The sequence below is a fragment of the Myotis nattereri genome, assembly GCF_964212035.1.
Source record: "Myotis nattereri genome assembly, chromosome: 10".
Classification (NCBI taxonomy): Eukaryota; Metazoa; Chordata; class Mammalia; order Chiroptera; family Vespertilionidae; genus Myotis; species Myotis nattereri.
Genome location: NC_138085.1, coordinates 29,727,917 through 29,750,689, shown reverse-complemented (window position 1 = coordinate 29,750,689; position 22,773 = coordinate 29,727,917). Strand labels below are relative to the sequence as shown.

General features: G+C 47.9%; 1 protein-coding gene across 1 annotated transcript in view; it reads right to left on the bottom strand.

Annotated features, from left to right (window-relative positions):
• Positions 1-22,773, bottom strand: part of POLR1A (RNA polymerase I subunit A) — a 76,723-nt gene that overhangs the window by 35,916 nt on the left and 18,034 nt on the right. Inside the window, exons 7-13 of the mRNA XM_081101027.1 lie at positions 21,048-21,134; positions 19,589-19,694; positions 19,158-19,320; positions 16,143-16,313; positions 15,886-16,008; positions 12,815-13,045; positions 6,606-6,860 (exon numbers count right to left, since the gene is read on the bottom strand). Of these exons, the coding sequence (XP_080957153.1) occupies positions 6,606-6,860; positions 12,815-13,045; positions 15,886-16,008; positions 16,143-16,313; positions 19,158-19,320; positions 19,589-19,694; positions 21,048-21,134 (1,136 nt within the window). The remainder of the gene's footprint in view (positions 1-6,605; positions 6,861-12,814; positions 13,046-15,885; positions 16,009-16,142; positions 16,314-19,157; positions 19,321-19,588; positions 19,695-21,047; positions 21,135-22,773) is intronic.

Below are 22,773 nucleotides of genomic sequence, written 5' to 3'. Positions count from 1 at the left end.
GGAGAAGCACCAGGAATTAAACCACAAGTACTAATTCAAAAGCTAAAAAGGGTACTTGTCAAATAGTCTAAGTACCAGGACAATGGCTCTATGTAAATTCAAAGTTAATTATTACAAATGGATGGATAAGTGCTGTCAATCGAAGGCAAGATCAGATAGAGCAAATAGCCCTTCCAACTTCAATAAAAATTACACTCTGGCCCTGGCCAGATGGCTCAGTTGGTTGGACCGTTGTCCTTATACCAAAAGGTTGCAGGTTCGAGCCTTGGTTGGGGGCGCATATGGGAGGCAACTGATGGATGTTTCTCTCTCACATCGTTGTTTCTTTCTCTCTCTCTCTCTCTCTCTCTCTCTCTCTCTCTCTCTCTCATCAATAAACATATCCTCAGGTGAAGATTGAAAAATATATACTCTGTAGCTTGTTCCAAAGACATGGTCTTATTTTGCTTGGGGGAAAACCCAAACCAATATTACACATTTGACTCATCCCACAATCTTTGGAGGCAGATACAGATTTTTCCTTTTGTTTTCTTCCTTTAAAGAACATAATTACAGGTTATGTGACCCATTCCATGCCTTCTCCTTTCTCTGTCCAGATTTCTACATGACTAGAAAATTATCTTAATGATTAAATTGTTTTCAATGCAATAATCATGAGTTCTAGGAAGGAATGCTGATTAAAGCAATTTACTAAGGGTCAACTTATGATTCTGAATTTCCTAAATCCTGCTTAGGATCAAAAAGACCGTCTCTAAACAAAAAACCCAGATAATTGTCAGCTATCCTATTCCATTTAATATCACAGCAAAATGATATTACAAGTAATGTCTTTGGTCAGGATGCTCAGAGAATTAGGGTTTTCTATGACTTGAATCTTCTAGCTGACTAAGTAGAAGTCAGAAAACTATTCTCAAGCCTTGTTAAAAATAATTTCCACAAAGCACTGGCCCTCAATAAATTTAAGAAAGAAAAAAGTTAATTCACAAAGAAAAACATAAATAAAAGGTTTAACTATTTTCTGAAAAGAAATAAAGTCCCATTCATTTTAAGTAAACAGACAGTACACAACTCTATTAAATACTTACAAACCAAAAAAATAAATTTACTTTAATGTGTATTTTGGTTAGTTAAGGAAGAATACCTGGAAATGTAAAAGGAATGGAAACATGAACAGAGAGAAATGAAGACAAAGAAAGGTATACCAAAAACATTAAAAAATACATATGGCTTTCTTAGTTTAACAAAACCACTTCTTGTCCTCTAAGGACACTGCCACCAAAATACTTCAACACATGTTGCATTTTTATAACCATTAGTGAAAAGGAGGATTCCACCTCTTGGCATTAACACCAAGGACTAAATGAAATGTATCAAAATAAAAACCCTTTAACTAAGACAAAAGATATTGACTAAGAGTGAAGTGAACCCTCAGATCATTCCCTAGAAATTTTCACTATTTGTTAAGCCAACTATGCTGGCTAATTTATTAAGCCAATTATAAAGCTACTAGAAGCCCAGCACACAAAATTCATGCACTCTGGGGGTGGTCCCCTCAGGAGCAGGCCTAAGTCATCAGTCAGACATCCTCAGTTCTGCTGCGGAGGTGGGAAAGACTCTTGCCACTGTGGCTGCACTTGCCAGCAGTGAGCTGGGCTTCTGGCTGAGCAGCGCTTCCTCTGTGGGAGCGCACTGACCACCAGGGGGCAGCTCCTGCATTGAGCATCTGCTCCCTGGTGGTCAGTGTGTGTCATAGCAACTGGTCGTTCTGCCATTTGGTCGATTTGCATATTAGCCTTTTATTATATAGGATTACAAAGGTTAAAAGACAAAAATAGGAAGAGCATGTATAATTACAACAATAAATTCAGAGATACACACACACAAAACACCTAGTAAAAATAATGACAAAAACACAAGGATGAAGAGAGTGAGTAAAAACTGTAGTGATTTTACAACATAATAAAGACCATATGTAACAAACTCACAGCTAACATCATACTCAACAGGGAAAAGAAAGAAGTGTTTTTCTTAAGATTAGGAACAAGAAAGGATGTCCACTTTCACCACTCCTAATCAACATAGTACTGGAAGTAGCAGCCATAGCAATTAGAGAAGAAAAATAAATTAAAAGCATCCAAATTGGAAAGGAAGAAGTAAAATTACCATTATTTGCAGATGACATGATATTATATATAGAGAACCCTAAAGATGCCACCAGGGAACTACTAGAATTAGTAAGTTAATTCAGTAAAGTAGCAGGATACAAAAACATTCAGAAATTGGTGGCATTTTTATACACCAATAATGAACTATCAGAAATGTAAACTAAGAAAACAATCCCATTTACAATTGCATCAAAAAAATAAAACACCTAGGAATAAATTTAACCAAGGACTTGCACTCAGAAAACTGTAAGACACTGAAGAAAGAAACTGAAGAATATACCAATAAATGGAAGCATATACCATGTTCACAGATAGAATTAACATCAAAGTATCTATAGATTCAATGCAATCCCTATCAAAATATCAATGGCATTTTTGACAGAGCTAGAACAAATAATCTTAACATTTATATGGACTAATAAAGAGCCCAAATAGCCATAGCAATCTGGAGAAAGAAAAATAAAGTGGGAGGTATTATGCTACCTGATATCAAACTATACTAGAAGGCCATAGTAATCAAAACCACATGATACTACCATTAAAAAAAGAAACATAGATCAATGGAACAGAATAAAGAGTCCAGAAATAAACCTGCAGCTATATGGCGAATTAATCTATGATAAAGTAGGCAAGAATATACAATGGAGTTAAGATAGTATATTAAATAAATGGTGCTGGAAAAATTGGACAGATACATGCAAAACAATGAAATCAGGCCACTTACACGATATACAAAAATCAACTCAAAACGGATTAAAGACTTAAATGTAAGGCTCGAAACCATAAATCTCCTAGAAGAACACATCGTTAGTAAACTCTGACGTTTCTTAACAATAATTTTTCTGATATGCCTCTTCGGGCAAGGGAAACAAACAAAAATAAACAAATGGGACTACATCAAACTAAAAAGTTTTTGCACAGCAAAGGAAACCATGGACAAAACAAAAAGACAACCCACTGAATGGCAGAACATATCCGTTAAGGATACATCTGAGAAGAGGTTAATTTCCAAAATTATAAGAACTCATCGACAATTCAACACCAAAACACCAAACAATCCAATTAGAAAATGGGTAGAGGACCTGAATAGACACTTCTCCAAAGAGGACATACAGATATCCAATAGATACAGTGGGGCCTTGACTTACTAGTTTAATTCGTTCCGAGACCGAGCTCATTAACTCAAATTACTCTATCAACTCAATGCAAAAAATCTGCCGAGAGACAGCTGGTATCTCAAAAAACTCGTTAGTCGGGACACTCGTAAGTCAAGGCCCCACTGTATATGAAAATGTTCAACGTGACTAATCAACAAAGAAATGCAAATTAAAATCATAATGAGATATCACTTCATACCTGACAGGGCGGCTATCATCAATAAGTCAACAAACAGCAAGTGCTGGCGAGGATGATAAGGAAAGGAACCATTGTACATTGTTGATGCAAATTCAAATTGATGCAGCCACTATAGTAAACAGTATGGAGGTTCCTTAAAAATTCAGATACAGAGAACAAACTGATCATCCCCAGATGGGAGGAGGGTTGCGTGGACAGCTGAAAAGGTGAAAGGGATTAAGAAGTAAAATTGGCCCTAACCGGTTTGGCTCAGTGGATAGAGCGTCCGCCTGGGGACTGAAGGGTCCCAGGTTCGATTCCGATCAAGGGCATGTACCTTGGTTGCGGGCACATCCCCAGTGGGGGGTGTCCGGGAGGCAGCTGGTCAATGTTTCTAGCTCTCTATCCCTCTCCTTCCTGTCTGTAAAAAGACAATAAAATATATATTAAAAAAAAAAAAGTAAAATTGGCCCTAGCCCGTTTGGCTCAATGGATAGAGCATCAGCCTGCAGACTTAAGGGTCCCAGGTTCAATATTGGCCAAGGGCACATGTTCAGGTTGTGGGCTCAATCCCCAGTAGGGGATGTGCAGGAGGCAGCTGATCAATGATTCTCTCTCATCACTGATATTTCTATCTCTCTCTCCCTCTCCCTTCCTCTCTGAAATCAATAAAGAAAAATATTTTTTTTAAAGAAGAAGTAAAATTGCCAATTATAAAAACAGTCAAAGGGGCCCTGGCCTACATGGCTTAGTCGTTAGAATGTCAGCCCTCAAACTGAAGGCTCTCGAGTTGGATTCTGGATCAAAGGCACACACCTGCGTTGCAGGTTTGTTCCCCAGCCCCAGTTGGGGCATGTGTGGGAGGCAACCAATCCATGTGTCTCTCTTGCATCGGTATTTCTCTCTCTCTGCTCCCCTCCCTCCCTTCTACTCTCTCTAAAAATCAGTGCAAAAATATCCTCAGGTGAGGAGTAACAAAACAAAAAAAATAATCAAAGGGATGTAAAGTACAGCACAGGGAATATAGTCTGTAACGTAATAACTATATACGGTGTCAGGTGGATACTAGACTCACTGTGGTGAGCACTTCATAAGGTATATAAAGCACGTCATAAGGTATATCACTATGTTGCAGACCTGAAGTTAATATAGTATTGTATGTTAACTGTGAAAAATAAATAAGATTAAAAAAAGAAATTAATTTATTGATATAAGCTTCCTTACCTATGTTCTGCCTGTCTCCCGACCTTAAACTCAATAGGCATGTAATCCAGAGTGATGAGGCACTCTGGGTTTACACAGGCCTGCCCTCCGCAGCACACATGTAAACACGAAGCTCTATACTACCTTTTCAAAGAAAACTCAAGGACAGAACATCCAAGATTCACTAGTAGGAGAATTTCAGGGTGCCCCAACTCCCCATGCAGCTAATGTCCGGAGGCCACTCTGCCAGCAAAAACTGACCCATCTGCTGCTCGCTGCTGGTGTCCCGTGGGGCAATGTGACACTGCTCTAGAGCAGAGAGCTGGCTCAACAGGGCTGAACATGTGCTTGGGTTCAAGTCCTGGCCTCACTGCTGGCTGGCAAGTTAGTCACTTGTGCTTCCTCATGTGAAAATCGCACCTGCCCCGTAGGCTGCTGTGAGGACTTAGTAAGAGGATGTTTGCAAATTGCTTGGGCAGTGCCTGGTGAACAGGGAGTGCTCAACAGATGAGCTTTTACTGCCACCACTGCCACAGCTATGGCCACCATTATTTTACATGAACAGGCAAAAAGCCAATTCCCAAATTAATCGTATTATTCCAAGTATATCTTCTAATTAGTAGTAAAAATTAGCAAAACTATTTCTTCTAATTTCTGAGTGACCTGAGTGGGCCCTAACTCCTCCTTCCTACTTTCAGGCCTTCCCTAGTCATCAGCTGGCTAAGGTGGGCAGAGGAGGGAAATAAAGTTAAACTCAGATATCTGGGTCATGAAGCTACTGTGGTGTGTCTGGGAAAAGAAGCTGGGATGCGCGGCCCCTGGCCACCGGCCTGACTCCCAGGGAGGCAGATGACTGATGGGGAAAGAGAAGTTCCAGAGGAGAGGGCACTAACTGATGCGGGACACCTCTGAGCAGCCTCCAGTGGTCCCTGAGTGCAAAGGTTCCATCCCTCTGCAGAAGGCCGGCAGGGCCCATAGAGGGGATACGAATAAAACCCCAGAGAACCTGGAAGCTCCTGTCCTTCCTCCTGCTTCTCCGCTGTGTCCAGGGGCAAGCAACACACTCCTGTGTGAAGGTGGACATCGCCAGCACCTACCCCACCCTCCGCCAGGATGGTAAAAGGAGAAGCCTCCAAAGTCCTTTGCAGTGTCTGGCGCTGAAAAAGTGCTTGGAAACGGTAGCCACAATCCTATTGCTATTACTGCTAGCTCTTTCATCCTCCACCACAGTCCAAGTGAATGATGTGTCATTGTGAATCACTGTGATGCAAAGGCTTATACTTTAAAGGCCTCAGGCCTTTGGGGTGAGGGCGGACTGGCTTCTCCACTCTGTTCCTCCCCTGAGCGTGCTGACTCGGGCCTCTGCCATGAGAATGGGTCGTCTGGCCGGGCCAGGGGGAGGGAAGCGGCATTCCCAGGGGTTCCTCTGGACGGCCGTGTTCACATGGGTCTGCCTCTGAGAACCAACCTCGGAATGAGAAAGAAGGGGCTCAAAGAGGAGACGCCTCTGTGGCCTGGAAGGGGCGCTCATTCGGGCCCTTGGAGTTGTCTCTTAAAATTCAAGCATCTCAGAATTCAAAGGATCAAAGTTATCTGAGAACCACGGGGACCAGCACAGTTGGGCTGCTACTCCTTGCCAAGGGTAATAAACATAAGTCTGGAAGACAAGGCCTATTATGTAACTTTTGGTGATGAATCTTATGATTTCTATTTTTAAAAGGCAGCAAAACAGAAACCTTTCCCTGGCTCTAAGCAACTAGATGGCCGGAACCCCACCTGGAGGAAGCCAGGACCCTGTGATCCACATGCTTCTGCCCTGAGCTGTCCCCTGACCCCAGGAGCTGGAGGGCCCAGCTCAAAAGCCACGCTGTGACTGCGGACCAGCCTCACGGTCAGACCTACCTTGGGAACAAGGTACTGCTGATCTGTGCAGGCCAGGACGTAGGCCTCGGCCCGGCCCAGTTCACTCTGGGGGAAGTGGGCATTCATCTCGTCTCCATCAAAGTCAGCGTTATAGGCCTTGCAGTTGGCATAGTGGAGCCGTAGGACTTTCTCTTCGGGCAGGATGCGGGCGTGGTGCGCCTGGATGGAAGGTCTGTGCAGGGTGGGCTGTCGGTTCAGCAGGAGAACGTCCCCGTTCTTCACGTGCCGGCACACCTGGGCCAGAGTGTAGGACAGACTGTGATCAGCGGCAACTTCAACATCATTACCACTATCCCCGGAGCTCACCTCAGCCTGGCTGAGTGTGGCTTCTATCTGTCTCATGCTTTATTCAACCAAATAAAAGGGAGTTTTTAGACTGGAGCAAAACTCTAAACATCTTTGAGAAATAGCTACTAGTCCCTCTGGTGCTTTGAGAAATCGCTACTAGTCCAGCATAGCTCCATCCAGGCTCTGGGCTCAGAGGGACAGCAACAGACAAGGCTCCAGGCCCCTGTCCAGTAATCTCTGTCTCCTTCACAGATGCATGGCCTCTCTGGAGCCCTGAATTCATCAGAGAATTAATCTGAAGAAAGAAATGAGTACTTCTGAAGACGGCACATCCGGATAGAATCCTGAGAACCCCGGGTTTGAAAGGACTTGGCAGAACTCTAGCATCCCCTCACCCCCGACGCTCACACGTGAGTATGTTACTCTATGTATAAATTCCACATTTTACAAATACCTCGCCCAATCTCAGACAGCAGAGCCAGGACCACTGGGGTTCTCGATTCCCAGTTCCAAGCCCTCTGAACACATTTCATTACACTCCAAAAATTATTTAAAAGTTTAAATTGCCATAGGCTTTGGGAAAGCAATTTTTTTAAAAAATATATTTTATTGATTTTTTACAGAGAGAAAGGGAGAGGGATAGAGAGTTAGAAACATTGATGAGAGAGAAACATCAATTCAGCTGCCTCCTGCACACCCCCCACTGGGGATGTGCCCGCAACCAAGGTATATGCCTTTGACCGGAATCAAACCTGGGACCCTTTTGTCCGCAGGCCAACACTCTATCCACTGAGCCAAACAAGTTAGGGCATGGGAAAGCAATTTGAAAAAAGATTCTAGAACATTTAAAACTCATTTCCTTTTGGCCTTTCAGAAGAAAAGGAGCGCCAATGAAAGGTTATATAAACATTATGTTTATGTAGCACACTTTTTAACAGTGGCAAATACTGAAAATAACCTGGCTGCCCACTGAAGGGGCACAGGGGAATGAAGCATGGCGTACACTAGGAAATACTATGCAGTGATGAGAAGGCTGAGTTAAATCTATACTAGTCCCGAAGTGATGGCAATAATGTATTTCAGTATAAAAAACATGTCTAGGTGCTGTCTACAGTGATAGAATGAGGCAATTTAAAGCCCACCCCAACTCTGTACCTGTTTATATATACACAAGGGAAAAGGGGGCTTGGATCCTCAACAACCTGTTACTATGGTCTCCTTGGGGGCAGGGGCACATGGGGAAGGTAAGGCACAGATTATCATTACATTATTTTCATTACCTTTATACATCTGATTATTGCTCATGTTACAATGAGCATTTATTTACCTCTGCAAGACTATTTAAAAAGATCATAAACTATTTTTGAACAAAGCAAGAACTATTTCACAAGTGGTATGCTCTCTGTGAGGGAAAGAGAAAGACTAATTTGAAGAGAATAAAAACAACAACTAATTTTACCCCTTAAAGATAACCACCATTCCTGCATTTTCCCTCTCACAGATATGTCATTGGTCATGTCCTCCTGACAGAACACCTCCCACCACAGCTGGCTTTAATATTAGGCTCACCAAGCCTTTTACTGCCTTTATCTTATGTTACATTAACCATCGCCTTCCTAAATGATAAATATAAATGCTACCTTAAAAACCAAACACATAGCCCGGCCAGTGTTGCTCAGTGGTTGTGTGAACCTATGAACCAGGAGGTCACGGTTCCATTCCCAATCAGGGCACATGCCCTGGTTGCAGGCTCAGCCCCCAGTAGGGGGCATGGAGGAGGCAGTCGATCAATGATTCTCTCCAATCATTGATCTCTCTCTCTCTCTCCCCCCTTCCTCTCTGAAATCAATAAAAACATATTTAAAAAATAAAAATAGCAAACAAATGCATAAAGGCAACTGCTACTCCAACTAATCTGCATGCCCTCTAAGCAGCCAGGGGAATCATGGAGATGGGGTGAGACCTCTCTGCACCCCAAGTTTCCTCTAAATCCCAGCAGACAACAAGCTGGGGGACAACAAATTACAACAAGGCCAGTGTGTTCTTACGTTGTCCACATTTATGCAGCTGCATCAGAAGGTTGGAGAAAGAGGGGCTAGAGGTTACGAAGAGATGCTCCCCACCTCCCTCCCCCCATTCCTCCTCCCCTGGGCTGAAGGTTTCCTCCAGCTCAGGAAGCGGGGGGCAAACCCCTCACATCCGGAAAGGCAGGCCCAAGAGCACCTGGTGCAGTCAGTCTTTCTGCTCCCTGAGAAATTCCAACTCCGCCTTCCTGCCCCCACGTCCATGTTTCCAAGGAGACCTGGGTTCTGAAGATCCCCATGAGCATTTGCGCAGGGCATGCCACGGAGCCTGAGCTGACTTTCAAGGTCATATTTCCTTAGGCTCCCAAGGGAGAAATTGCTGGACCTGTGGCCCAGGCCCAAACCTCCAGGCTGGGCCTCGGATCCGAGTCTCACAGCTTCAACACATCCTCCAGGATAAGCAAAGCCCACAGCTGGGAAGGCACGCAGGCCAGACGGGCAGGCACCAGCCAATCCAAACAGAAACCCTGGAGCACAGGGTGTTCCCCGGGCCAACGCAAACCTGAGGCCCTTCCTTTCTCTTGTCTCTAAATAAACACTGCAGTGAAAATTAGTGTGCCCAGTGCCCGGGTCAGAGCTTTCGGAGGCAGATCCGGAGCCAAAGTCAGCTTCTGGCAGACTGCTGGGCTGAGAACTACGACTCAGCCCTCCTGGCCACTTCCTCCTCCATTTACAAGGCCCACGGGAAGGAGCAGAGACATCACACCTCCCAGGAAATAGGTCTCCCAGTCACCCTTTCCCCTTCTCTCTTAACCCTCTCATCCTCACCGGGACCTGTCACTTCCCCCAACCCTAGCCTGGTCCTGATCCATACACAACGCCATTAACCGAAGTCCTTACAACTTACAAATAGACTGTAAGTGCACGCGTATTTGATAAAACGTGTAAATATTATTTATATGTGACATTACTGAGACTTTGGAGAAGAGAGATAACCATCCTGCCCTATCTGGTTTGGCCCAGTGGTTACAGCATTGGCCCTTGGACTGAACGGTCGTGGGTTTGATTCCAGTCAAGGGCATGGCCCTTGGTTGCAGGCTGGATCCCCGGCCCTGGTTAGGGCACATTCGGGGGGCAACCAATGAATGTGTCTCTCTCACATCTATGCTTCTCTCTCTCTGTCTCTCCCCTCCCTTCCACTCTCTCTAAAAATCAATGGAAAAAATATCCTCAGGTGAGGATTAACGACAACAATAAAAAGATAATCATGCTGAGTCCTCAGGTTCTGATGTAAGCACCACTTTTCTTTCCTAAGTCCTTTCATGCCTTTGCCCCTGGGCCACATCATCAGGCCCAATGTGGTTCCTCATGCCTCAGCCTCCTGAACCTCAGCCTGGATCCGGCCCTCCACAGGGCTTCCTGTCGCCCTCACCTGTCTCCTGATGTCTCCAAACCCTCCCTCCAGTCCCTCACGCACATAAAGTCACCATCTCCACTGCTATTCCCTTGTGTCTGCCGCAGCACTCAACAGTGGGCAACACACTTAGCTCCAGGGTGGCGGGACCTTGTCCCTGTGACTGGCAAAGTGCAGCACGGAGCAGCAGTGGACCCGCACTCCGTGCCGCCAGACCCCACCCTGCTTTCCACTCTCAACTTTTCGCTCAAAACTTCCTTCTGAGGCTGTTTCACACGCTCGACTTGACTGTAAATTCAATGAAATACACCTGGACTTCTCTTGCAGCTCTCACAGCTCCTAGAAAAACACCACGCACTTAGAGAGAGCAGGATAACCTGTGAGCCCGAACGCACATCTGAATGCGCTAGAAAGAAAAGTTGGGACTTGTTCTGTTTCTGCACGTGTCCCCTGCCACCAAAGTGGAAACCACGGGGCATGTTACCGCTCTACCTCAGGAGAGCTGAAAACGGGAGGAAGCGAGACCACAGGCCTTGCTGAAGAATGGTGGGAACCGTGCTGGTCCCACAACAAGGCCAAGGGTGCTTCCTTTTCCTCTGTTTCTCTTCCAAAGTTCTTTCAGGGCTGAGCAAACAGTAATGCACTGACCCACTGCCAAAGACCTAGTCAGCCCCCCGACTCTGGGCTGTCAGTGAGAAATCAAACCCAGACTGAATCTATATAACTCTAACAACATCTGCCACAATCATCTGCTACCCTCTGCCGGCAGGAATGGCTATTATTTACAAGAGTTGTCACCCGCTGATTTCACGCTCTCAGTCGACAATGCTAGTCAGTCCTTTACTCTTACCAGTGGAGCCTAGATAAGGCTCAGGATCCCTTAAAACAGTGGTTCTCAACCTTGGCTGCACATCAGAATCACCTGGGAATCTTTTGAAAATCCTGATTTCTGGGCCCCATCCTCTGGAAATTCCGTTTCTTTGTTATGGGGTGGAGCCACAACATTAGTAACAAAGAAACAGAATTTCCGGAGGATGGGGCCCAGAAAGCAGGATTTTGAAAAGATTCCCAGGTGATTCTAATGTGAAGCCAAGGTTGAGAACCACTGCCTTAAAAGGTACCACAGACCAACACCAGCAACTGCCTAAAATTGAAGCAGCAGATGAAACCTGTCAATTATCACTGACAGAATATTTCCTTCCTCTGGGGCAGTTCTCAAACTTTAGCATGCAAAGGAACCCTCCAGAGAGCGAGCGTGTGAAAACACAAACACCTGGGCCCCATTCTCAGCGATTCCAGTTCTGTAGGTGAGGGGGCGGGGGGGGGGGGGGGGGGGAGAGGGGGGTGGACATGTACTTCTCTCAAGCTCCAGGAATACTGATGACGATCTGAGCACCACCCCCTGGGTAGCCCTAGTCAAGGACAGCAAATTCTCCTGCTGAGGCCACAACTGAGTCAGTATTGAAGAGCTTTCTCCAACCCGATGTGTGCCCAGCACTGTGCTGCGTGGTGTGAGAGCCAAACGAAGCTGTAATCCTGGTGTCAGGGACCCAGGAGCTTCAGTTCCAGCTGAGAGTCAACACCACGAAGCCCCCAAGGAACACCCACATGTGGGAGAAGCTTTATCTCGGGGAGACAGAAACTGCTCACAGAGCGTCTCCACAGCCAGCACTCCCTGCAGCCCCAGCACCCCCACAGCCAGCACTCCCTGCAGCCCCACAGCCAGCACTCACTGCAGCCCCAGCACCCCCACAGCCAGCACTCACTGCAGCCCCAGCACCCCCACAGCCAGCACTCACTGCAGCCCCAGCACCCCACAGCCAGCAGTCACTGCAGCCCCAGCACCCCACAGCCAGCAGTCACGGCAGCCCCAGCACCCCACAGCCAGCACTCACGGCAGCCCCAGCACCCCCACAGCCAGCACTCACTGCAGCCCCAGTAACCCCACAGCCAGCACTCACGGCAGCCCCAGCACACCCACAGCCAGCACTCACTGCAGTTCCAGCACCCCCACAGCCAGCACTCACGGCAGCCCCAGCACCCCCACAGCCAGCACTCACTGCAGCCTCAGCACCCCCACAGCCAGCACTCACTGCAGCCCCAGCACCCCCACAGCCAGCACTCACTGCAGCCCCAGCACCCCCACAGCCAGCACTCACTGCAGCCCCAGCACCCCCACAGCCAGCACTCACTGCAGCCTCAGCACCCCCACAGCCAGCACTCACTGCAGCCCCAGCAACCCCACAGCCAGCACTCACTGCAGCCCCAGCACCCCCACAGCCAGCACTCACTGCAGCCCCAGTAACCCCACAGCCAGCACTCACGGCAGCCCCAGCACACCCACAGCCAGCACTCACGGCAGCCCCAGCACCCCACAGCCAGCACTCACGGCAGCCCCAGCACCCCCACCGCCGCACTCACTGTAGCCACAGCTACAGTGATCAAACCTGCCCACTACTCACAATTTTTGTCCCCTGGGGTTTCGGTGCCCCGGTGGCTGGTGTCAGGAGCTGCTTAGCCACGGCTTCCCGTTGGGTTAGGTCCACAGCGCTCAGGGCTGTGCGACTGCCATCCTCATTGATGACCATGGAGGCTCCTGGGTGCACATTGGGGCCATTGATGACTGCTTGCCTCAGTTCCTGAACATTCCAGGGGGTAACTGGCTGAGGGTAGGTCAGTTTTGTGGCAAACACCTGAAAATGATGAATGGATATAAAAACTCAGGGTGGGCAAGAAAGGTTACATGGACCCAAAGTCTGACACAACAAGCTGTGTGACTTTTTCTCAAAGACGTGCAGTGCGGTCTTACCCAAAAAAGGTTCTTTAAGGAGGGAAGACATGGCCTGTCTTTTCCACAGGCCATGTCTCCATATTCGAGGCCTGAAGGCAGGGTTGGGGTTACTGTTTTCCTGCCAAGGGCCATTTAGATATTTATAACATCATTCGAAGGCCATACAAAATTAACTTAAAAATTAGCCTGCTAGCCCAGCCGGTATGGCTCAGTGATTGAGCATCAGACTACGAACCAGGAGGTCACTGGAGGGCACATGCCTGGGTTGTGGGCTCAATCCCCAGTAGGGGATGTGCAAGAGGCAGCCAATCCATGATTCTCTCTCATCATTGATGTTTCTATCTCTCTCTCTCCCTTCCTCTCTGAAATCAATTTAAAAACGCTACAATTGGTCAAACATTTAATTAACTCACCCCTATCGCCTTGGCAGGGCCAGACCAAATGATTTCTCGGGCCTTACATGGCGGGGGCCGGCTGTTCCCCACTCCTGCCTTAAGGGAACAGAGTTCAGGCCCTGTCCCAGAAGTCTGTCTGAGAGAATGATCTGAGTATTGCCTTCTACACGTAAGATTTTTTTTTTTAATTTGAGATATTTATTCGTAAAGATATATGTACCTATATGTCCACTGCAGCATTTTTCACAGACCCATTCTTTCTTTTTTATTGATTTGAGAGATAAAGGGAGAGATAGAAACATTAATCAGTTGCCTCCTGCATGCCCCCTACTGGGAATGGAGCCCGAAACTTGGGCATGTGCCCTGACTGGGAATCAAACTGATGATCTTTTGGTTTATGGGTCGACACTTAACCACTGACCCATACTGGCTGGACATTTAAGAATTTTTAACCCATTCTAAAACATCATCATTTCCTCCTCTGCCAATAAATTCATGGACCCCAAAGGGAACACAGAATGGGACACTAACTTGAGAGGTGGCGAGTGCTGGCTCTCAAGTACCACCCCCCCCCAGCAGGCATCACCAACTGACTGAGGCTCTTGCCCTGAGCCCAGACACGGCATCAGGATCTCGTCACTCGGCAGCTCCGGCAGCCATCACAGTCAAGGTGGCACCGGAAACCACCTCAGCCTCCTGAGACACAAGACGATGCAGCGCCCCACTGAACACAAGACTGCAACACGTCCACTCCAAGGAAAACAAGTTCCCTGCTTCAGTGAGTTTCCGAGCTACTGAATATCTTAAACTCTTCGATGCTTCTAAATGCACATAAATGCCTCCGAGAGTCTGAGTCCTACGTAAGGGACCTTGTTGAATTTTGTCCTGTTCTCGGCCCCAACAACACCTTGTGAGCGGCCTTCCTACGCTCCCTTCCCGCAGCCTGTTCCACTTTCGCTGATGCACTGACCCTGCCTGAGTGTCCCGTTCCTGCGTATCTGTGTCTCCACCACTGGCATGTGAGCTTCAGGGGGGGACACTCTAGTCTACGGGGTTCACTACTGAGTCATATTTCACCTCCTTTGCTCCCGTAACACCTCTCCACAGATGCTGGGGGAAGGGTGTACCACAAGAACCAAGAGCAGTTTCACAGGCTCTGCTCCTCACAGCCATCAGTGAGCAACAACCCTGGGCCACCACTGCCCTGAGACCTGGGGCGGGTTGGGGGTGGCCGAAGGTGACTTCCGAGCCCCCGTAAGGGGACAGCCATTACCAAATGAGCTCATCCAAGAACGAGGCCTGGCAGCTCTGAATGTGGAAAGAGAAGGCAGCAATAACAGTCTCTCCCAAAGCTGGGACACTCTAGGCACCAGAGGCCAAAGCCAAGAGGGGCAGCCCCTACCCTCTACCCAGAATGAGCAACAAACCAGGTGTGGCCTCTCCCCCCGGGGCCTCAGACTCATGAGCATCACCACTGGCTCCATGATGCCATTCCCAGCAAAGACCTAAAGTTCCCAGAAGGTGGTGGGCACAGGACTGAATGTCCCAACTCTCGTCCCCTCGACGGTCATGGCCTTGCTGAGGAAGCCCTGGTGTGCCGAGAGAGAGGAGGCAGAGAGCGCCGCTCATTCCCAGCACTCCCCGAGAGCAGCAGCAGCAGGGCAGTGCATGCAGAAATGACACTCTCCACGGAGGGAATTAAACCATCTTCATTATTACTGACCTCAAGGCCCATTAAGGAGGAAGCCGATTAAAGAGCTGCTGCTAATGAGCACCACAGCTTGCACTGGTGGGGAAGTGAAAAGCGGAAGCTGGCTCCCTAAGGAAACACTAATGGGTGGACGGGGTGAACCGCTTACCCAGAGGAAGTCGGAGGACGGACAACTCACACACGCCTCCTCTCTGGCAGCGCGCTCTCCTCCCTCTCCCTGGCAACCACGGGCACACACCCCTGACTCCTGGCACCAGGCGAGTCCATGGGATGAAATCCCCTTCCCTCTGGCTCATCTCTGTTGTACAGCCACTCTGACTAGGAGGGTGTAAAGACTAGGCCAAGACAGGCAGAAGGAAGATATGCGGGTGGGGACGTGGAACACCTGCAGTCAGCTCCCTGTGGCCCAGGAGTGGGTCTTCCTTAGAGGGAAATGGTGTTTGAAGACCTGGCAAGGAGTGAGAGCAATGCCATCACAGCCTCACATCCCCTCCAAATGACTTAACCAGGAAGAGGGAGAAGCTGTCTTCCCCCAACCCTCCCAAGTCACACAGCCTGCCACACACCTTCTCTCCAGCCCCCTCCACACTCCCCTCTGCCGCCCAACAGCAGCAAACACGGCCCCTCCGCACACACCATGGGAATTCCGATTTCGTTGGTGTTGATGTACATGTCTGGGCAGATGACGGAACGGGCCGCGTAGTCGACTCGCTTTCCCATCATGTGCTTTCGGAATAAGCCCTCCTTCTTCTCGAGGATCTATATGGGGCGGAGGGGAGTCCAAAGAAGGCATTTTTTTAAAAATCAAGTATATTTATTATTTTCTTGGTTCAATACAAATGCTTATTACTTGACCCCTTCAGCCAGCAATGGGGATCCAACTTACTGCTCACCTGTCTAATGCCAGGGTACTTTTCTGTCATTAATTTGTCCATCTCGCTATCAAACACAATATTGACGTGGCTCTGAAGGCGAATCCAAATGTTGTAGAGTTTGTCTGTGAGGGACTGGCCTGGAAGCATACTCAGAAAGGATCGGTCCATCCCATCTGAAGAGTCTTTTTCCTGGCAGGACAACCAAGAAAACAAGCATGATGGAAAACCCTCAAAAAAGCAGGCTCGGCTTTATTTCTCTTGCTTACTCTAGTGCCAGTTCACATCAACAAAACATGAGCCCCGTTACGTACTTCCCAGCCAGTCTCTCTGCAGGAGTAAAATGAACCAATGTTAAAGCAGGCTTCTTTCGTTTCTTTTGGGCCCACACACATTTATTATCTCACAGTTGTGTGTCAGGCATCCGGGCGCAGCCTCACTGGCTTTTGTGCTTCAGCGTCTCCCAGGCTGTGACGCCGTCGGCCAGTGCTGGGCTCTATGTGAAGGTTCGCTGGGGAAGGGTCTAACTCTAAGCTGACATGGTTGTCGGCCGAATTCCGTCTCTCAAGGGCTGCCAGACTGAGCCTCAGTTCCTAGTCGGCTGCACCTTCGATTATTTGCCATGTGGGTTCTCTAACATGGTAGCTTGTTTCATCAAACTGCTAGCAGCAGTTGCCGAAGTCCCTTAATGTCTCATTTTTAAGGCAACCCTAGAAACCCTTCCCCCATCCGTACTCTTTTTATGAAACTCTGTTATCCTGCCAGGTAACGGATTCTCATACGGAGTTACAGCTATATTTACGGTCTTGGAAAAACCTGATCCAAAGCACTTACAAAAATGCAGGTGGAAAATTTCTTAGAAGGGAAAAACGTTTGCCATATGATTTTTTATATCGTTAGTTAGGATGTGGGTCCCCAATTGCGGTATGCCCCAATTGCGGTATGTCGAGGGGCTGGGCTGGCTGATCTCCAAGCTTCACTGGAATATTTATCCAATCCTTCCCTGTCCCTGGCTCTGCCTCCTTCTCTTCTCCCCTCCTGCTAGGAGGTAGGCCCTGAGGCCTTAAGTTGCCTAAGAGCACCACCTACTGACACTGTCCAGCCACCACTGGCCCATCCGGCTGAGGATGACACAGGAGCCGACAGATGGTTCCATGTCCCTCAGTGTGGGTCGGATGACAGAGGAAACCTGTCAGTGCGTTGGAGGAGGGCAGAGGAAGGGTGAAGAGCCAGTAACCGGGAATGCTGCGGAACCCATTAGCGATGAAGTAGGCTTGTCCTCAACCTGAGAACAGAGGGGCATCTTTAGTTACAGGGACGCATGGACGTATTTTCTGCTCTGGCCGAAGCAGGGAGAGATGTCCCCCGTACGATGACAGAGGCCCTGTCAGCCTAACTCACTGCTCTGGCATTACCTGACTCGGCCCACGTGACTACTTCTGAAATGAGAGGCTGTCTCACTGGGATCCTCAGTGCTTAGCCCAGCAGGCGCCTGGCCCATGGCAGGCATTTGCGATTCGTGGCAGGACTGCCATGGGAACAGAATGTGGGAAGCGAGTCGGGGAACAAATCAGAACGTGTCCTATAATCAGATGGAAAGAGGGCACTGTGACTTCAGGTTACAAGGACCTTAGGAATCAGAGAGGATACTGTTTACTTCTTCAGAGACTCAGCTTTTCTGTTGTTGTTTGTGGGGTTTTTGACAAGGGACTACCTCATTTTTAAGGGATTGTTTGTGGGGTTTTTGACAAGGAACTACCTCATTTTTAAGGGATTGTTTGTGGGGTTTTTTTGACAAGAGACTACCATATTTTTAAGGTATTGTTTGAGAGTTTTTTTGACAAGAGACTACCTTATTTTTAAGGGCCATCAAAATAAAGTTCTACTCCCTGGTCACTGGACCTGGCTATCCTATTGCTTTCTCCTCCACACTGGACTAGGGCCTGAAGATGGCCCATTTCTCTCAGACTTGGGATTTTTAAAAGCACGCCTACACTGCCCTGGCCGGTTAGAGTGGCGGCCTGCACGCCAAAGGGTCGAGGGTTTGACTCCTGGGCAAAGGTACGTACCTGGGTTGCAGTTCGATCCCCAGCACCAGTTGGGGCGCATGCGGGAGGCAACCAACTGATGTGTCTCTCTCACATTGATGTTTCTTTCTCTCCCCTGCCCCCTTCCACCCTCTCTAAAAACCCATGGAAAACATATCCTCGGGTGGGGATCAACAACAACAACAAACAAAAGCTCACCTACAGCGCAGATCTGAAACTTAAGCCCAAGGAGAGAGGCTGGGTACCCGACTGCGCGTCCAGGACAAATGCTGGCGCCACCGGGTGATGGGCCTCCTTCAGAGCAGGCCCGTGGCCGCAGCTAGAAGAGAGCCTGAGCCCAGCTTCCTCAGGCCTGAGAAAGCCCTTCCTATGGCACCCAGACTGCCAGCACCTCAGCGCTGGGTGGGGCTCAGTGACGCCAGCAAGCCTCCGTACACCCACTGACCACCTGGCACACTGAAGGGCCCGAGACGTGTTTGCTGAGATGGACAAAATGCATTCAGCTCCACCACTTACGGAGCAGGAAGCGGAGGCCCCAAACCTCACAGTCCTATTCAGGGAAGTTCCAAGCATCTATAACACTGCCTTCCTGACCCCAGTGCTGGAGATCTTAATGAGCCAGACCGCTGGGCGAGTTGGGATCTGGACTTGTAACCCAGGAGGAACTTTCTTAGGGCCCAAGGGAAGCAAACTCTTCTTTCTAGAGCTGCCAAGGTAGGTGGCCCAGACACAACCTGTGGGTAAAATCTCATGACAGACCACACCCGTTACAGTAGAGATGAGTCCACAAAATTAAAGCAACTCAACCGAGGTCACTGGGGTGAACTCAGACCTTCCCATGCTCAGACCGTGCTTTCCCCCTGACAATACCTATGCTTTCCCAAACTGAGCCCAACCAGCACCCACAGCACCCACAGAATTCTGCACCCACTGGAGAGATAGAACGCAACGTGGGCATTTATGACATCAGCTCCAAGACAGCCCTCACCTCATCTGTGGCAGGTGCTGCCACCTCCCATGGCAGCTCCTGTTCTTGGGCCATCAATGCCAGAAGCTTTCGGATCAGAACCACGTCCTTCATGACAGCCTGCAAATTCACCGTCTGGCCGTTGGTATACATCTGGTCCCCCAAGCGATTGACAGGACGATACCTGCAGGGGGACACATGGAATCAGTGAATGTTTAGTGTGGGGGAAAGGTCATGGTCTTCAGCCTCTCACCCATCCCCACTATAAGCATCTCACACCCCCACCGCATTCAGGACAAATAGGAGGAAATCCTCCCACCACCTGCCGCCTGGAAGCAGAACAGCTGTTCTATTTCTCAGTGCCCGCCACCCCTCCATCCTCTCCCGAGGCCATCATTCAGTTACCCAGTGCACCCTCTCCAGGTGGAATAAAGTCAATTAAAGGGCATCACCTTGAGGGTGGCACCACCAAGAAATCCAGGAAGAACATAGTGGGATTGAATCTAGACTCCATGTCAACATCTTCCAGTCCCGAAAAAAGGAAATTCAGAAAGAATCCTGTGTTTGAAATGAACCAAAAAGATCATTTTAGTCGATGTTGGAACATACATGGATAAAATATTTTACTAATTGAACTAAAAAACAACCCACCAGAATATAGGACAATCTCTCTATATATAAAAGCCGAAGCGACCAGCCGACCGGCCAGCAACTATGATGCGCTATGATCACTAGGGGGGCAGATACTCAACGCAGGAGCTGCCGTGCAACAGCAACTTTGCAGAGTGCCCTCTCACACTCCGGGAGCCCTCGGGGGATGTGGGACTGCCAGTTTTGGTCTGATCCCCACAGGCCAGGCCGAGGTACCTCACCTGCCAGAGGGACCCTGCTCACTCTGCAGACGCCCTTTGAGCCCTGGTGCCGGTGTGGAGGGACCGTGGGAGGTTGGCTCCAGGGCGTGTCTGGCCAGTCTCACCCATCCTGCCCTGCTGGCCACCTTCTAATTAATTTCCTATCAATGTGCACAAATCTGTGCACCGGGCCTCTAGTGTAAAATAAAATCACATTTTTCTTTATAAAACTGAGCAAAAAATAGCCTCTGGGTGTTGAGAGCCTGCACATAGATGTGACTACAGGGACAGCAGTGCTTAGCTCAGGGTTGAAATGGGGAGGGATGGGAAATAAAAAAGGCTGCTTGTCTCAGACTTACACACACGTACACAATTACTTTGGTGTTTGTCAGACACATATTTGAAATATGGAAAGAAAAAAAATGAAATAAAAAAGTTAGCCTTAAAAATCAAAACAAAAACCCTGCACACTGATGCTCCAAGAGGGCTCTTCTGTGGATTCAAAGCTAATAGTCCAATGACCTTAAAGGAAACGCAGGGAGAATGAACAGCATGCGCCAGGGCTGCCACGTACACGACCACGGGACCCTGAGTGCTCTTTCCCTGCCCCTGACAAAGCTCAGCACCAGCTTCATCGTGAAGTGCTTATCCTCACACAATGGTTCCACCAGTGTCCCAGGACACTCTCTCAGGGGGTGGGTGACAGGAGGGCGCGGGTATACTGCACAGGCTCTGTTATACACTCAAAAGGGAAGGAAGGATTTTCCTTTCTGTAGGGAATTAAGATATAACAATCCTAACTAAAAATACATATTAAAGTTCATGTTTTGATTCTCAGATGGAATGTCCAGAGACCTCACAGATGGAGGTAAAGGCCTCCTCCTTTCCATAATGCATCAGTGACAATGACCTGAAGGCTGACCCAAACCTATGCACTGATTTCAGGAGAGAGCTACAATAGCCACAACTCTGAAAAGACAAGAGTAACAGGGCAGGGTAATGAGGCCAGGGAATCAAAGCCGGGAGGAGATAAAGCGTATCCTTTAGGCGGGGGCAGCACCTTCATTCTTCCAAAGGGCGCTGAGGTGCTCCCGTGCGCCGGTGGGTGTCAGGTACCCTCGTTTTCCCATTTGCGCTTCGTCAATTCCTGGAGCAGAAGAGGGGATCAAGGCACAAGTCAGTATCAGGCACTCCTTTGGCACTGGGATTTATCAATTCTTTCCCCCATCCTGCCAAGCCTGCAATTTGATCATAAAAACTCGAGGACAGCATAGCCCCAGCTCTGAGTATTTTCCCTCTTGATCTAATTTTTAAAGTCACGAAAACAATGTAACTACTTTTATAAAATCAATAGAGCAGAAGAAAAAAACCACCCACCATCCCACCACAGTCCATTATGTCACTATTATCACTTTATGTATCCCTCTCCATGCCTCGGTTTAAGCAATGTGTTAGATCCCTGTCATGTGAGCCGTGGACTTACTCGTATACTTGGCTCTTGTGAGCATATTTCCTGGCCATCATTTTTAATGGCTGCATGAGAATCTGCTCAGAGGATGTTTTCCAAAGTGATTTCACCATACTCTTATAGTTGGACATGTGGGTTGATCCCAGTTTTTTACTATTATAAGTAACATTCTGATTTTTTTTTAAAAAAAAAAAACCTGTATGCACATTGCTTTTACAAGACACATTCACTGAAACAGAATTATAGGTAAGTGGATATGAACATTTTTTTAAAAGTTGTCGATTCCTTTTTAAAGAAAATATGTTTTTATTGATTTCAGAGAGGAAGGGAGAGGGAAAGAGTTAGAAACATCAATGATGAGAAAGACTCATCAGTTGGCTGCCTCCTGCACGCCCCCTACTGGGGATGGAGCCCGCAACCTGGGCATATGCCCTGACCAGGAATCGAGCCATGACCTCGATGGATCCATGGATCCGTGCTCAATGACCAAGCCACACCAGCTGGGCATAAACATTTTTATGGGTACATGTATACTCCATTTCTTCTTACGTATATCAAAGTCTAGGACAGCATAGTCACAGCTCTGAATATTTTTCCCCTATGTGAGGAATAGATTGGTTTTGGTTTCTCAGTTCAAGCAAAATCACTCTGGAATATTATCAGCTATACCCAGGGTGGGTCAGAAAGTCAGACCTGGGCTGCCACTCAGGAGGTCAGACTCCAGGCACTTAGATAGTTAACAAAGATATAAGTAATGTGAGCGTCTAGGTTTAAAACTATCAACTTCTTCCAGGACACACTCATGGAAATTAAATATTGCTCCATCTTCCCTTTTTATGTACTCACCAGGGCAGGAACCCCATCTTGTCTGTTCCTAGCACCCGACACAGTGCCCAGTACATTGTGTCAGATACTAAACAGTCACTGGCCTGAATGCACATGTTCAAGATATGCTAAGATAATCTATATTTAAAAACATCACTCTTTTGCCTTTTTCTATAGTTGTAAAATCCAGCTTCATTCCACCTCCAATTCTCCGATTAGTTTCTTGACCATCCACAAGTATGTTATCACTAGTTCTTTTTTAAATGTTTTTTAAATTGATATCAAAGACAGGAAAGGGAGAGATATATAAAAACATCAATAATGAGAATCATCAACCGGCTGCCTCCTACACCCCCCCCCCCCCAGCCCCCCTACTGAGGATCCAGCCCGAAACCCAGGCATGTGCCCCGACCGGGAATCGAACAGTGACCTCCTGGTTCACAGGTTGATGCTCAAACACTGAACCACACCGGCTGGGCTGTTATCACAAGTT